Source organism: Calidris pugnax, unplaced genomic scaffold (genome assembly GCF_001431845.1).
Source record: "Calidris pugnax isolate Ruff unplaced genomic scaffold, ASM143184v1 scaffold20, whole genome shotgun sequence".
NCBI classification, from domain to species: domain Eukaryota; kingdom Metazoa; phylum Chordata; class Aves; order Charadriiformes; family Scolopacidae; genus Calidris; species Calidris pugnax.
This window is the reverse complement of record NW_015094510.1, coordinates 12,362,949-12,379,762: the sequence shown is the minus strand read 5'-3', so window position 1 is coordinate 12,379,762 and position 16,814 is coordinate 12,362,949. Positions and strand designations below refer to the sequence as shown.

Genomic DNA, 16,814 nt, shown 5'->3' with positions numbered 1-16,814 from the left:
GAAATTATAGGCAAGCTACTGATACATTTTTTTTGTTGTTGTTGTTTCAATCAAGTACTAGAGATGACATGATACTGTGAATATATATATATATATATGTTTGTCTAAAGGCAAGCATTCATTTCTCTAAGTAGGTTGTCTGACCTACTTACAGATGACCTATTTTTACTAGATACAGTGGAGAAATATACACGACTTTATTGCGAGTAAAGTAGTCTGCTTTGCTACATTATCCTTAAATCCTTCTGATCCTTTTAAATAAATTGTTTGTGAGAAGCAAGAAAAGGTTAAATGATGTACATTGTGTGTTACCTTTTATGATATTGGATATGTACATAAAATACACCTCAAGTACTTTGGCTTCAATTTGACAGTCTAATTTAGAAGTTGTAAGAAACATATAAACCCTTTTAGACTTGAGCTTGCATTTTCCTATCCTTATTTTCCTTTAAAAAAAAGTTTAATTAGGAAAATGTGTTTATCATTAAGCTAGATCTGAGGTTTAACCTTTAATTTAAAAAAGTGTATAGTTTAAATATTAATATCAGCTGCTTTTTATTCCCTCTGTTTGGTTTCTGTAACGTTCTACCAGGATACATTTTGCTTCCTCCCAGTAAAATTCCTGGAAAATTGTCATATACATATTAACGAAAGTTCTTACACTCTAGGTGACAAACATTCAACTAGGCTAAAAGGAAATGCATTAGGAGTGATTATGGAGAATTAAATGCATTTAGGGAAATCAGACACCCACAATCAGTTGGAGCAGAGGAAATACATAAAGAGAGTTAGTGTTCTTGTTTCTTTGTTTTAGTTACTGGGTAGATTGGCTCTGCTATTATTGGCTGAGAGACTCTTGCTATGAAATAAATAGCTGTAACTATAAACTTCAAAAAATTTGGCTCCAAATCCTCAAAGTAAAGTTCCTGTTGTACTGCTGTCATTAGTTAAATGCATAAACTTGAGTGTATAAAAACAGGTGTGAAAGCTATGTTTTTGTTTCTCTAGCACATGATGGTAATGGAAGATATGCTAAAGGACTTTCTGCTTGGAGAACATCTTCTTTTAGTTGGCAATCAGGTGAGTTAAACATCTCTTACAATGCATGAAATAAACTCATAATTTATGAACTAAATTAAATCTTTGTTTTGCTTTATTGAAATTGCATTAATTCGTACTCCTGAGGTATTTGAGCTATTTTTTTATTTTATTTTTTTTTTATCTACTAGTGTCTATGGGTTTTATGGGCACATATCTGTGGAAAATGTAGAAGCCTCAATTTTTTTTTTTTACATTGCTATCAGAGTAGCAAGTCAACATTACCACTAAAATCTTCAGTTAATGGTTCTGGTTATCCTTCATGGCTATGTATGAAACCTCTCCTTTAAAATATCCACTGGGAGATAAGAGGTATACACATAAGTATTATCTAAATCTTATTTATTGACAGCAAAATGATAGTTTTCTCTAAAAGAGGTACAGATTCTCATTATTCTTTGACAAATATCTTTGTTGATGGAGACTTTATTGGTGAGATCATGGGGGCTGTTGTGTTCTTTTAGTTGATTGTTGCCATTTCATGAGACCTTCTAACAGTTTGTAGGTTCCCCAAGATGAGGTAAGGGATGTTTGAAAGTCTTTGTTCTTCAGAACCACCTCAAACTGGAACTGTTGGTGACTTGAAAAGAATTATCCTCTTTGCCAGTTAGCTCTGAAAAAAAAAGAAGAGAGCTTTTCTTAATTTTTTCCATATATTTTGAAGTGTTCAGGAAAATGATGCTTCCCAAGCTACCAGGCTGGTTTTTCTCTCATAAAGTAATCTCCCTTTAGTTTAGCTTTCCCTTAGCGAGGATAAGATAATTTTTTAGCAGATGTTTCTCTTCATGTTTTGCAATAGCCTTTGGAAAAAGTCTAAAACACTAATGGTCTAACCTACATGGCAAGGAACATAAAATGCTAATTGTCATTAATGTGCATTAAAATTACAGTGTACAGTTATATACAGTCTCATCTATTTAGAGACCTTGTTAACAGCTTGAATTTACAAAGATTTACTTGAAACCTCTTTAGACTTTTGCTGGATGTTGCCAACTCCTCCCAAAAGGTTCCATCTATTCATAAATCAAAATCAATCTATTTCATAAATTAAGAAAGATCTATTTATTCTGTTTCATAAACAGTACTCTCTATGCCAGCTTCCAAGTTTGGTATTGAAGATGTTACATAGTACACATTGCCTCCAGGATCTGCTGTCAGGGAATAACAAGAGTGGGCTGCTCCACAAGGGAAGGGAGACAGAGACGGTGTCCTTAATGACGAGGTTCACAGTCCCACAGTGTCCAAGCGAGATGAGCAGGTTTGGGGACAGCAGACATGGTCAGCCAAGTTCTCAGTGGCTTCCAGAGAGGACCATGGTGATAAGGCAGGTCTGAGGTCAAGCTGGGAAGTCAAGCTAGCAGGTCTGGGCTGGGATCAGAAAGTTACAGGGCTGGGCACAGCATCACCACAGTGTAGGTAGAGAAGGAACTGAAGAAAGGGCCTGAGCGTAAATGCAGCTCCCAGGGCGTGGGTGGCAAAGGGGACCCCAGTAAGGCAGCAGCACCAGCTCAGAGCTGACTTTCAGCACGGGCAAGTAAAACCCTGGGTGGGGGGTAAGAGCTTGAAGAGCCTGGTAGTACACTCAAGGCCCTGACACATGCTTTGTAAGGTCTACCAATTCGGCAAAAAAATGTTGGAAGACTACGCAAGTACAATTTTTAGGGTATAAGGTATTTTCCCAGCAGTGATATACTCATCTTTAATAATTTAATGCGTGCCACATTTTCTCCAGGCTTATGAAACTCTAATTGAAGACAACGTTAAAAGATTTAACTGAGTTGAGGTATTGGAACATACTGCTTTGATTCTAGACATCAGCTCAGCTGAACCACTAAGTTGGAAAATCGTTTGATTTGCTGTGATTTCTCTTTGGCAAATCAGTAATACGTACCGGTTTTGCTTTTTAATTGCTAACATACTTCTGAGTACTTCCAGGTTTACTCTTTACTAATTTGTTCCATTGTTTTTATGTGTGACTAAGAAAAAGCCAGCTGGCCTTTTCTTTTTGGTATACTATTTTTAAATTTTAGCACTGTATTTGCCATTCTGCAGACTTTTAGGACCACACCAATCATCCTTGATTTCTCAGGGATGATCACTACCATTTAGGAATTGCTTGGCTAATTTCTTAAATGTATTGCTGGATTGAAGTTATTAGAGTTTTAATCCTTTTTGTAAAGCAAATAATAAAAAAAAAATAGGAATTTTTGCTGTTCAGTTAGTGTAACAGTTCAGTCTGTAATAAGAAGGTAGGGTTTTATGTTTGCTTGATACATATATCAGTGTAGATCCATGTTTCACATTTGGAAGAAATAGATACTGGTTTTGTGTGGAGATAGGAAGTGCTGTTTTAAGTTCCTTTCTCTTGTACTTCTGTTGGTGAATGAGTGAATCATGGAAATTCAGTGTAAATAACTTGACAATTTGAACACTCTGAACATGGGTATTTTGAAATATATGACTAACATCCCTTTGAACGTTTGTGTCATTTCCTAGACATTTAAATGAGGTGGTACATAGCTTAGAACATAATTAGGTCCATCAAAATGATGAGTATGTGAGTATCTCTGTTTAACTGTGGTTCAATGTGCAAGGCTTGACCTGTAGTCTTTCTTTTAGAGTCTGGATTTGGTTTTGCTTGGTTGACTGAATGTGATTTTCCTCTTTTGCCTTTTATTATTCATTGTGTGTGTACACACACAAAATTCCTGTTTGCTTAAGGCCTCTATTTCAAAGTCTGTAAATGTAGTCTTTTTTGTATATTCTTTTTAGTTAAGAGCTGCCTGATAAGAGTCCTTTTACCAAGATTGTTTTCAAGATGTGAACTTTGATGATTAGTATTTGAAATTCAGTAAATTAGAATTAAGTGGTCCTGGTGGATATTAGGGAATGGCTTTTTTAAAGAAACTGAAGGAAATTTGAAGAGAAGTGTTAGATACCAACAGATACCTTTGGAAGCGTTCAGCTTCTGAAGTGAACTACTTTACAACTCACTTCATTCATGTGTGTTCCCTGGAGCTTATATGGCCCAGGATTTCACAACATAAATGTATTATGTGAAATGTGGCTTCATCTAAACATTTTACGTTGGTTGTTGATTCGTTTTGGATGCTAACTGGAATGGGCTCCCAGATCGTATGTAACCAAACAGGTTTCTTTAAGTCCTTTGGGACTTAAGTCCTTGGGAAAGGCAGTGGATAGATATGAATTTTCAGCTATGAAATAGCTTCCAATGAAAGGAAATGCTGTGCTTTTTATACAGCTTCTGCTACTGCTTCCTGAATGAGCCTGTAAGTCTTAAGTGTGAATGAAACTATCTATGACTATCTATAGCTTCTCAAAACAGCTATGAAGCAGCTTCTTCCTTGGCTGAGAGTAAGCAGCTATATATTACTCTCAAGTAACAGGCAAACAACAGCAAGAGTCCTGTTTAGTCAAGGTTACTTATGCCAAACTTTGCATTGACTGACTACATTACATGTAGTTCTTACAGCTGGTTCATGAGACAGACTGGAGTATTTATTCTTACTCTCAAGGAAAATTTTTAGGCTGTGTTTTTGTGAAAGATTTCCTGATGGAAGTTGTGCAGTTTGTGGATTAGCCAGTACTTGCTATCTTTTACTTTCTCCTTGAATTTTTTAATCTTTGGCAAATAGGAGAGAAACTATGCTAATAAAGAGTCTTTGTTTATGTGGAAAAAAATTGAAAAATAGCAGTGGCTGAAACACTTTTATTTTTTCTTGCAATTTTAAATTTTACATACAGCATTTCCCAAAGTGTTGCATTTGGAAGACATCGAAAGAGACCTGTTGGATGCTTTCACCTTTATTGGTCATAGGTGAAGTCTTGGCAAACATCAGCTAGGTTTGAAGATACCAAACAAAATATTCATAGTTTAATGGGATCTGTGGCTTTCTGGAGAGAGAGAGAGAGGACTCGCAGCCTTGTGACTTCTGAATTATTTTATGGCCTTGAACTTCTAAAACACACTAACCACATGTTAAAAAAAAAATTGAAGTTTTTTATTTGGTATTATTCTGTTGCCACAACTTATAGTATGAGCAGGTCAGACAGCTGATCTTATAAATTAAAGAGGTTCTGTCGCAGCAATGAATCCTGAACATTTCTGGTTTTAGGCCACAATTATCATACAGGAAGTATTTAATAACAAGTAGCGTTCATTTTGGCTTTTTCATTCTATTTTCATTCACTGTATAAATATGGCATAACTATAAATATTACAAATATTCATATGGTATATAAATATCTTTAAAATACACTTCTGCCATGGTCTGTCATGAGTTAGCTAAACCAGCACAATTGCAGTTCTGCATGGCAGGACAGATGCGGTTTGTACCAGATCCAGAAGTTCTGCTGTGCCTTGAGAGCAGCATGTGATCCTTGGCCATGTCATCATTAATGCTTCACTAGCCCTTATCCCTTCCATAATGTGTCTTTTAAACAACACATATGTTTTATTTTATTTCAAGTTTCAATACGTACAGCCAATATTCTTAGGTGTGTTTTGGTCAGTGTGTGCCCCTCGGCTGGACAGTACCCCGTCAGCTTTGGGACACAGTACTTAGGTCATCTCTTATAGGCTTTATACCATCTTCAAAGTGTACAGCATAGCAATGAAAAGTGGATGAGTGGACATTACTGTCCACAGCATATAAACGTTACTAAAATTATGAGGAACATTCTCTGTGTTAATCTTCCTGAAGAGTGGAGAGAAAAAATGGAGTGTATGTTGGGACAACCTCGTGTTCATCAGGACGATTCCCGATTTGTCATCTTTTTGCTTATTTTTCCAGAATTCTCAGTTTCTCTTTTGTCTTGTAGTTTTCTTTGTTGGCAACCTTTACAGCTATTTCTAAGTATTTCTTTCTAAGTATTTCTAAGTACTGGCTGATCTACCCTTGATTATGAAATACTTGTGTTACCAGTATCCATCCTGCTTTTATGTAAATTTCTTAATAAGGAAGAGCTACTTAAAAAAAAAAAAATACGACAAATAATATATTTCTTCTCTTCGATGATTATTATTAAGACTTAGTGGATGCTGGAGGTCTACATCTTGTTCTAGCTTTCCTATTGCTTATGTTCTCTTTTCAACAAGAAACACAAAGTTGATAATAAGAATAATCAGAAATGCCATTCAGTTAGTGATTAAATTACTGCTGAATACAGAAAGCATTTAAATTTTGATCTTCTTCATCTGATGGTGTGGAAATTCGGATTGCAAAGATTGCTCCCCAACTACTTTCCCATGTACAAGGAAGGCACTTTGCAAGGTAATAAAACAAGCCTGTTCCTGAATAGCTTGCAGTCTAATTAGACAATGTATAGATAAGGGAAAAATCAGAAAGAAATATGAAGTAGAATAAGAATGAATAATTCTATAAAGGTGCTAAAGATTATTGTAGATAATTTGAGAGAAGGTCATGACAAAATCTCTGGCAGCACTTAGTAAAAATGTTGATGTGAGCCCACAGTAAGTAGACTATCACAAATACATGAATGTAATGTCCTTTTGGCACATTTGGTAATTTATTTCCCTGATAGAAGAATGTAATTTCATCCTTTCTGCTCCCTTTCCTTAATTGAGAGATCAACTTAAATGAACTCTTGGGCTACCACTAGGAATTTATTTTATTCTTGAAGAATGTAGAAGGACAAATGATTGAATCTTTCTTAAAGATATTTAAAGGGACATGCTTGAATAGATCTGTCCTTCTAAGGTAATATTATTCTTCTTATCTCACTGTGAAATTGAATTAAGTAGATACTGAGAGTGTAATAATATCAGTCACCAGAAAACTTGAAATAGCAAACGTGTGGCCTTTTGACTTTTCTAGAAATAAAGGATTTTGTTTTCCTTCTTCAACTTGTGTAAAAATGGGCAGCTTCCTCTACAAGGAAAGAATGTACAATCCCAAACCAAATTTTTATTAGTGTTATGAGCATGAAGAAACTGACCTCCAAATGAGCTGTGTTGGGCAAAATACTATGATCTTTTTTGCCTAAGGAATTCTGTGTGACAGTTGTGCTTGGCACAGTCATAACAGTACGTGCACACATGAGAACAGGTGTGCTATTTAAATATGTCTCTGCTTACATTATTGCTTTCTGCCTTTAAAAGTTATACTGAAGAACCATAATAATAATAATAATAATAATAAAAGAATCAATTGTTTTTTCTTTTGGATGTTGCTTCCCACAGATTCTTTCTATTGTAAATTTTTCACATGCATTGAGACCACGACTGTTTTACCTCGCTGGAAATGTGGGGATTGTGTTTAGCCTGACACAGCTCTGGGTTTCCTCTTGTCCTATCACCTGTGACCGTTGGGAGAAGAGACCGACCCCCGCCCCTCTCCAGCCTCCTTTCAGGGAGTTGTAGAGAGCGATAAGGTCTCCCCTCAGCCTCCTCTTCTCCAGGCTGAACAACCCCAGCTCCCTCAGCCTCTCCTCATAAGACTTGTGCTCCAGACCCCTCACCAGCTTTGTCACCCTTCTCTGGATCTCATAAACTAATGAGATCTGGAGCATTCACTGTTGTGATCAATAAATATATAGAATGCAGCTGGGGCAAGACTTAAATCACCACTGCTTTTTGGGCAGCTATTTTCCTTTGTTACTGACACCCGAGCAAGGTGGCAACGACAGGGTCTGTGGCAGTGGTCCTGTGGTAGCAACCTCTCGGATCTGCCGGTACCACACTTTCTGTGGTTATCACACTGCATTATTCACATTTGTTCCAAGCGAGGAGTGATGAGCTTCATCGCACCTGGAGTGTTGGAGAGAGTTCTGTATAGGTGCTGCTTGTTGCAAAATGTACTGATAACACTACATTAAAAAAAAAAAAAAAAATCAGAAATACATCCTCTGGTGTAAAAATAGCAGCTTCAATCAAAAGGCATGCATTCTTCCAAATGTTTCAGGTGGCAGAAACAGGCAATCTGTGGGCATGGAAGGTGGTTTAGTGCCAGACCCAGCGTTAAAAACCATACATTAGCAAAAGTGGTTTCGTTTTCCTCATTTTCATTGTTCAGCCATAAGTTTTTGTGATAATGATGCTATAAATATAACTCTTTCTACAAAGTTAAAAACTGAGAATTCTGACATGAGGGTTTTGTGTACTGACAGAATCACAGAATGATATGGGTTTGGAAGGGACCGCTGGAGATCATCTCGTCCAACCCCCCTGCCAAAGCGCGTCCTCTTAGAGCAGGTTGCACAGGAACTTGTCTGGGTGGGTTTTGAACGTCTCCAGAGATGGAGACTCCACCACCTCTCTGGCCATTTAATGAAAAGTCAAGATCGCCTTTCATTCTCTAATACAATTTTGAAGTTAATTTTAAAATAAAATTTCCAAGGGTGAAAAAAAGTGATAAACTGTTTTTTCACCAGTTTCAAATTTTGTTTCATTCTTTTGTAATGAAGCGGGTGCTCTGCTCTGCAGGATGGCCCTGTGTTGAAATGGAGAAGGTGTGCTCACAGTGTCTCACAGGAAGGGCAGTGCTCACAAGCACAACATGGCAACCTCATTAACTGCTTCAGTATGACCTGCAAATCATTTAAAAGAAAATAAAAATGAGACAGTGTGGCTTAGATTTTTTTTTTTTCCCAAATAATATTTTTTTTTTTCTAAGCAGCAAACTGTTAATTTCAAAACCTTGGGTCTAGTTCTTTTGGACTGTAACTTTATTGACTTTAGTTGGGCTGTGCAGGGAAGAAATGTGTCCCACTACTGTAATAGCTGCATCTTGAATTGCAAAATGCCTCCTGGGACCTGTAACAACCTTGTTTATATTTGAAACTGCAGTTACTGCTAGAAGATTAAGTCATTTTATCCTTGGTAACAAGTGTTTACAATGTCAGTTAGGAGAATTTTTAACTAAGGGATTATTTTGCCTTCTAATTGCATAATTTCCTTTTTGTTATTCATTAGTGCAGATATTTATTTCCCATTTTTTCTATTTCAGTTTCCCATATGTCTGATGGAATAAAAATCGTCTAATATTTGCTTTCTGAAATATTTTTATTCGGTTCAGCTGAAACACCAACACAGATGTTCTTTTCCCTCTAATTAGCATATGTTTATATTTCGGTTAAATTAAGTATCCGCAATAGTGCGTATATAAATAACATACAGCAAGTGTTAATGGCGAACTGGTTTGTCCCCTGCACCTTAGGGTGCAAGAATTGCAAATCACATGAGATCACGTTCTGAATCCAGTCCAAGTTCAACTCGGTCTTTCAGTGTATTCATAAGAAAGGTACTTGTGATTCGTTCTGCTTAAACAGTTGACTGCTGGCGATGTGGGTGTCCAGAAGATCCAGCTCTATCCTTGGCCCTGGTTATAGACCCAGGGAAAAGGAGGGTGACTTTGTTGCCATTTTTGTCATTTCTTATTTCTGAGGTGCCAGTAACTCACTTCAGAGGCTTTTTTTTTCAAAATGGGTTAGCATTTTCCACATTTCTTGTTCACCTGAAGACGACTACCAGGCATATTCTCTATTTCATGAAGGTCAGGTGAATTTGGAATAAACCTACTTTTCTTGGCCTTGCATTATTAAATAGCGCCTTCAGAAAGAACTCATCCAAGCTCTTTTTTTGCAGTTTTTAAATGGTGCTGAAGAGCCTTCTGAATAGCTTTAGTCTTCTCCTTCCTTTCAGTTATAGTGTGCCTTCTCAATGGAGTAACTGAGACAAAGAGAAGTGGTAACTTGTCATGAAGTAGGAATGTGGAGGGATGGAATCAAAGAGCTTTGACTTGAACTTTGCTCCAGCTACCGTTGCCAACCGAGGATTTTATGTGGTACACCACAGCCTCTGTGAAGGCACATAATGTACTCTCTGAAGCAGTTCAATCTAGAAGTTGGGCAACGTTAACGTGTTTATAATAGCTAAAATCTGGTGGGAATGCCTTTTGGCTTTTGAATGCTGCGTGCACCTTTTAAAAAATGTATCACGTTCTGAAGTCAAGGTATACTTAGAACGAAATAAAAGGAGGTGTGTGGGGAGCCTGGCGAGTACAAATGAAGAAAGGGCGAGATGGGGTCATGGCACGGCTCCCGTTGACTTCACTGTGTTACTTTGGTAACCGTGCTCTTTCCCTTCCTCCACAGTGGTTCTCCACCATGCTTGTGTCCTCTGGGCATTCTCTCAAAAGTGAGGTGCGCTCCCCATAATACCCTCGGTGGTAACAGCATGGATAGAAATACGCAAAAACAGCTATTTGGACCAAATAACTTGCTTTCTATTGGAATGGGAGAGGGAGAAAAAAAAAATCTAGCAGTATTATTTTGTAGTTGGGAAAATATTCTTTTCAGGCATAATTTTAAGAGTCTATCATAAACATACAAACCACACGCGCTTTCCGTTAGGCACATGAAAGCCAATTTATTTTTTTTAATTACAGTAACCATTTTGTTTGATATTCAGTATGTTTTACATTGATTCAATATGTTGATCTCTTTCTCCATCTTTGTACTTGCCACAGCTGGCTGCAGTCCCGCTCTGCAGAGAGAAGGATCTGCAATCCGCTTGGGATTGGTACAGGAGACTGTGTGCTGACATCTGCCCAGTCATCCTGAGCTCTCTTAGGAAACGGAAAGGAAGCTGCTTTCAGCATGGGTGTTTGTGCTTGACAGAAGGACTATTCCTGTTTATTCACCCATTTACGATTCCGAGTATCTGACTGCAAGTAGCAGGAAACATGTAGGAATAAAACTGCCTGTGTGCACTATCACAGAATCACAGAATCTTAGTGGTTGGAAGGGACCTCCGAGATCATCGAGTCCAACCACATAAAACAAAAAAATCTATGAGGAGATTCTTGCCATAAGAGAACAGGTGCAGCGGAGGGCCACGAAGATGATCAGAGGGATGGAGCACCTCTCCTGTGAAGACAGGCTGAGGGAGCTGGGATTGTTCAGCCTGGAGAAGAGAAGGGTCCGGGGAGACCTTATAGCAGCCTTTCAATACCTGAAGGGTGCCTATAGAAGAGCTGGGGAGGGACTCTTTGCCAGGAGGTGTAATGATAGGACAAGGGAAAATGGGTTTAAATTGGAGGAAAAAAGATTCAGATTAGATCTCAGGAAGAAATTTTTTACTATGAGGGTGGGGAGACACTGGAACAGGTTGCCCAGGGAAGCTGTGGATGCCCCATCCCTGGAGGGGTTCAAGGCCAGGCTGGATGGGGCTTTGAGCAACCTGCTCTCGTGGGAGGTGTCCCTGCCCATGGCAGGGGGGCTGGAACTCAATGATCTTTGAGGTCCCTTCCACCCCAAACCATTCTATGATTCTATGATTCTATGATTTCTGGTTACTTTTGATATTTCTGATGCATTTCCTAAGGTTGTGTCTTACCCCCCAAACGGCTATGTTCTTTGAGTTCCTGGAAGAATCTGTCAGCACAGTTTCATCCCCTGTTTCAAAGCAGTGGAGATCTGTGTTTCCAGTGACGGTTCTCAGAAATGACTGGTGACAGATATTAAGTGTGTCACAGCTTCTTACTACACCTATGTAGTAGTGTAAAGCTGTAGGTTCTTCTGCAGAATCAGGTGGAAGAAGGTTTGTGAGGAGATACATGGCAGAGCACTAACTTGAGTTGGCTTTCTTGTGTTGGAGTCAAGTCCACAGTAGAATTTAGGTAGTTCTATTTTTGTCAGCTCTGCGGTATTTTTTCCTCTGCTTTTGTGGTGAGAACTCCCCCTCCGTGATTTCAACTACTGCACATATGTGTGCGATTCTCCATTCTCATAAATAGAGTCAGAGGAGAGGCTTTTGGTCCCAATTTAAGAAGCTTAAACAGTTTGCAATTCTGCAGCTGGCAGTTGCCATCTTTCAGCTGGAAGTTACAGCCGTAAATGTCATAACTCGCAGCTCTGAATGCTCCTATTCTGTTTCAGTGCCAAGTGAAACAGATTAGCGAGTCTCAATTTGGTCTAATCTAATCTCCTTAATCTTTCTGTGGGTTATATTTATCTGCTTTACTTTATGCTGGTGTGGCCTACTAGATGCATTCATGTAGTCAAAGCGAGAGTCTCAGCAGAGGACAGTGTCTTGTCAAACAGCTTGTAGCTGGGTTACAACTGAACTTTTCTTTCTACCAGTTCTTTTTCTTTTTCCTTTGCAACCCTTGGGAATCTCGCTGTCATTCTGAGCTCCCAAGCCTGCAGCCATGTCCTTGCAGGAGGGATAAGCATGTCAACTGTCATCTTGGTCTGCATCTACGTTAGCATTTTTAGACCTGGTCAGGAATGTACTTTTGAAGACGGCCTCCTTACTGCAGTTTGATGCATGTCAAGGGATGTGCCACCTGGATTCTCTTAGGATGAGACTAAACTGGAGGTTGTTCTCCGGCAGCACATCTTACTCATTCCTCTGCTGATTCCTCCCATAGGACCAGTCTAGACCTGGGCTGAAGTGCCAGCTCCTGAACCAGTTGTACGGGGCACACCATGATGTTAGCAACACCCGGTTCCCTCTATCAATCCACTGTCATCATTCTGCTCAGCTTGCTAATGCAGACATCCTGCAATAAAGAGTTATAGATTAGTTTGAGCTCCAACCCAGTTCTGATTCCATCTGTGCCTTTTTTGTTAACTCCAGTGGAATGGCATTAGCAAATGCTAATGCTCTAATTCCAGGTGACAGTTACAGGATGTTTCCTTAGACCACCAAGAATTATTTTTTCATATTTAATGCAAACTGACTTCCTAGCATTGACAAATGCCTTTGTGAAATGAAAGGGCTGGGGAAAAAAAATGGGATTTTTTTAAAGGAGTGCATAGGCCTGCATGACTTAATTTTCGAGACTCAACCCTATTTCTGGTTATTGCTAGTAAGACAGGTAAGTATTTTGCAAATATATGCATATTTAAAATAAAATATATATCATTAAATTGTATTTAGAATTCTTTGATGTGTGTTGAAATGGTGTTTGCCTATAAAAGAATATGGAGAATATTTTAACAGTTTTGGAAGCTATTTTTGCTTTGTTTATAACTATTAAACGTGTACAATTATATTATGTCTTAATACTATACTTATTTACTGCAGGGCGTTGGGAAAAACAAGATTGTTGACAGATTCCTTCACCTTTTAAACAGGCCCAGAGAGTATTTACAGCTCCATAGGTAAGAACGTGTTACGCTTCCATACTTTGTATTTATATTCTGATTTCCAGTGCTCTCAAACTTGTGTTTCTGAAGTTTAATTTGTTCTCATTTGAACAAGGACCCTGTTCTGGTAGTTAGCACACAGACCACAGAAATATATCTGATTTATAGACAGAAGCAATAAGCTGAGAGGTCGAGAAGGGGGTACAAGAATCTAATGCAGTCACGTTGCTTAACATAAGAGGAAGTAGAAGTCAGAGCGGATTGACGTTAAACCATGCTCAAGAAGAGAGTAATATTTTTCTGTCATTTCTGGAGAGATTTCCCTAAGCATGAAGTACTGTGTGAGGGAAGAAGTTCAAAGATGCTTGTTTGAATATGTCACTCACTAGGCAAGAAATATTTTACAAAGTAAGGGCTTTTTTGGTTTTTTTCCTTTGGTACTCCCACTGACCACATGTGTTTCTTTCTCACCCAATTAGAAAATTGTATTTATTTTCACATGCAAGCTAAAAAAAAGACTTCAAGACAACGACCAATGAATACAATTTTTGAATACAATTCAAAAGCTGAAATGATACCAAATTATCCCCGGTATTTTATGACATGAACTTAAAATCAATAAATTGACATGAAGGCTGGATATGCCTAGAAGAATCAGTTTCAACTGAACTGCATGCTTTTTCAGCTTCATTCCTTGTCTTTACCTCTCTGTCTTCTTCTTCCTAGCTTCATCACCTTGTCTCTTTTCATAATCAATGTTTTTTAAACAGTGCTAATAAAAATTTATGCCTTTTATACTTTTCCCTTTAACAGCATGGTCTCTCTCTTGCCTTCTCCCCCAGCTTTTTGTCTTCAAATGTCTTCTCCTTCTGTTCCTGATCCATGGATAGCTCTATCTCATCACTTTTCTGTTGCTTTTTCTTTTGTACTTCCTCTCCTAGACTTCCGTCACTTCTTTCTCAAAAAACACTTTTGTGACCTGCTACTTTCAGCTTTATGTTGACTTTCCTACCATCTTCTCTGTTTGAGTAGCCACCCTGTCCTTCCGGATAAAATACACTATCATTTTTATGAATCCCACTTATTTCACAAAATATTACAGCATTTCTGTCATTCAGAGTGTGTCGTTTTGAAAAATTGTTCTCCAGTGAGGCACAGTTGGACAGAACAGTAGTTTAACATAAATTTAGGAGAACATTGTGTAAGCATGATGTTTGGGGTCACATTGGGGATGTAGAATGTATTTGTTACAACATACTAGTTGATGCTTCTCCAGGAGAAAAAAAAATAAATTGTTTTTTTGTCTAGTTAAGAAAAACTTCTATAGATAAAGTACTGGTTATGGTTACGGGGTTCTAGAGATGGATTGAAGTAGGAAATTATGAGTAATCCCATCAAGTTCGACAAAAATACTTCCTGAATATGGAAAATTCAGAAATTTCTATTTCTTGGTTGGCATTTTGAAATACCTTGTGAAGAACCTGGTCTACATAATTTGTTGATATACTTTTCAGGGCGTTTAAACAAGGATTACAATGTTGTTAGTGCACACTTGGGGTTGCAAAACAAAATAAGAGTAAGTTTAGGAAAAAAGCCAAACCAGTTCACTACTAAGCTTTTAGATATTTTGTGGGGAGAAATGCAGGCAGTAGCTTATGGCATAGATGTATTTTATTAGAAAATATGCTAGAATGTGCACTTCATCTTCGATAGCCCTGGGTATTTCTACAGATCTCATAGCTAGCTACCATCAGTACCATTAAGCATGCTAACAGGAAAGTATTTCTAAATATCATAATTTAATGGTGCTCATATGTGTGGGTTCTAAATCTAGAGTGATCGAACATTCAAAGCATGCATTTTAGTTGACTACTTTTTAAGGGAAAGAAATAATTTTACTGCTTTCTTCATGAAACATGTGGAGGCGATTCAGTGTCAAATGAAGGTGAACGTTCTCTGCCCTTTCAGAAATGTGTCTGACAGATGGTACCTCATTAGTCCTTGGAATTTGGGTTGCAGACTCTCCAGTTCCACTTCAACTGGTTTCTCTGGACATGAGTGTGCACTTGTCAGCTGCATATCCTGAGGCTCTGAGTTTCTAGTGAGGTAGGGAGTCTGTAGGAAAAAGGATGACGATGACATTATGAGCTCTTGAACTTGCCCGTATCGACTGTCACTTCATATAATTAGCTGTAAAAGAAGTACTATGCCTGTATGTATAATAATGCCAATACTGAATAGGTGTTGCAACTGAATAGTAGCCATTCTGAAGTAGAGAGATAGATCCTTAGCTATAAAATGTCCTTGTTGGTGGCAATAATTAAGATACAGCTAGAGAAAAAACAGTAAGAAGAGCTTTAAAATTAATATAATTAAGATCTTTATTAAAACGCAGTGTGATGTAATAAATAAAAGTAGTGAATAAATAAAAGACAAAAATAATTAGACTGAATTTCAGAAGTACTCTGATTTTTTAATCCGATTGCCGTTTTTCAAAACCTGTTTTTTTTAACGATGTCGAAGTGCCAAAATCATGAGGAGATTCCAGAAATGCTTACTTTCAACAGCTTGTGAGATAAATTAGGGGGAAATACACCACAATGTAGTGTAGTACGTTTGGTTATGCAATGAAATTGATGTGTTTTTTATAGAAGAATACCTTACCCCTTATGCCAGCCAACAGGAACATGAAAGAACTATAAATGCTATTAAATCGGGATTGAGTCTGGTTGTTGGTTGGTTGGTTGGTTGGGGTGCTGGGTTTTGTTGAGGGTTTCTTTGGTTGGTTCATTTTTATTGTAGGTTTTTTTTTACTGTTGAGATGAAATAGTCTAAGGAGTTCTGCTGATCTAACACTATATATTTTCAGTGACATTCAAGCAGGGAATATTTCCCTTAGAAACAATGATCTATTACCAGGAGTAATTTTCAAGTCTCAAGTTTTATATCTTATACATTAGGATGATGAGAGGAGATACAAGACAGAAAATAGAGAGTGCTTTTCCTTAAACATCCATTCTGACATCTGTGTTTACTTGTTGTACCACTGATTCACATGGAAGGGTCAGCTTGACCTTAAGGTTTAGATTGCTTATGGTGGTTACAAATCCTTATTCTTAACCTTTCGTTACAGCACCTCATTGAGAGGTTTTATTTTCATGAAATTGTTAAGTCTTATAAATCTTTTTGGGACCACAGAACTGAAAATCTTAACTGGAAGGCAGCTGTGATTAGATTTAATAAGGAAAGCTTTTAAGAAAAATGTTTGCTTATAAACTATTCAAGAAATTGGCTACTTCCTCTTACATGCTTCCTAATATTAGGAGTTGATCGGGTGTTTACCAGCTCTCCCATCACATTAATTGTGAGGTTATAGGACTCTTTCTGAAATAAGCAATTTGGGCTCGGCACAGCCTCTCCCTAGGACTGCACTTACGAAGCATCTGGCTCCTTTTCCTTGTTGAAGGAGGACTTTTTATCTGCTTGGATTTCCCAGTCGCTCCTTTCCTACAAGAACAAGTTTCAGCAGAGAAATGCTAAATTTCATTTACCCCTCAGGGATGGTTGTCTCAATTTTGTGC

At 37.9% G+C, this 16,814-nt stretch overlaps 1 protein-coding gene across 1 annotated transcript in view; it reads left to right on the top strand.

Annotated features, from left to right (window-relative positions):
* Nucleotides 1-16,814, top strand: part of VWA8 (von Willebrand factor A domain containing 8) — a 197,883-nt gene that overhangs the window by 78,079 nt on the left and 102,990 nt on the right. The window contains exons 20-21 of the mRNA XM_014966088.1: nt 1,009-1,080; nt 13,172-13,248. Of these exons, the coding sequence (XP_014821574.1) occupies nt 1,009-1,080; nt 13,172-13,248 (149 nt within the window). The remainder of the gene's footprint in view (nt 1-1,008; nt 1,081-13,171; nt 13,249-16,814) is intronic.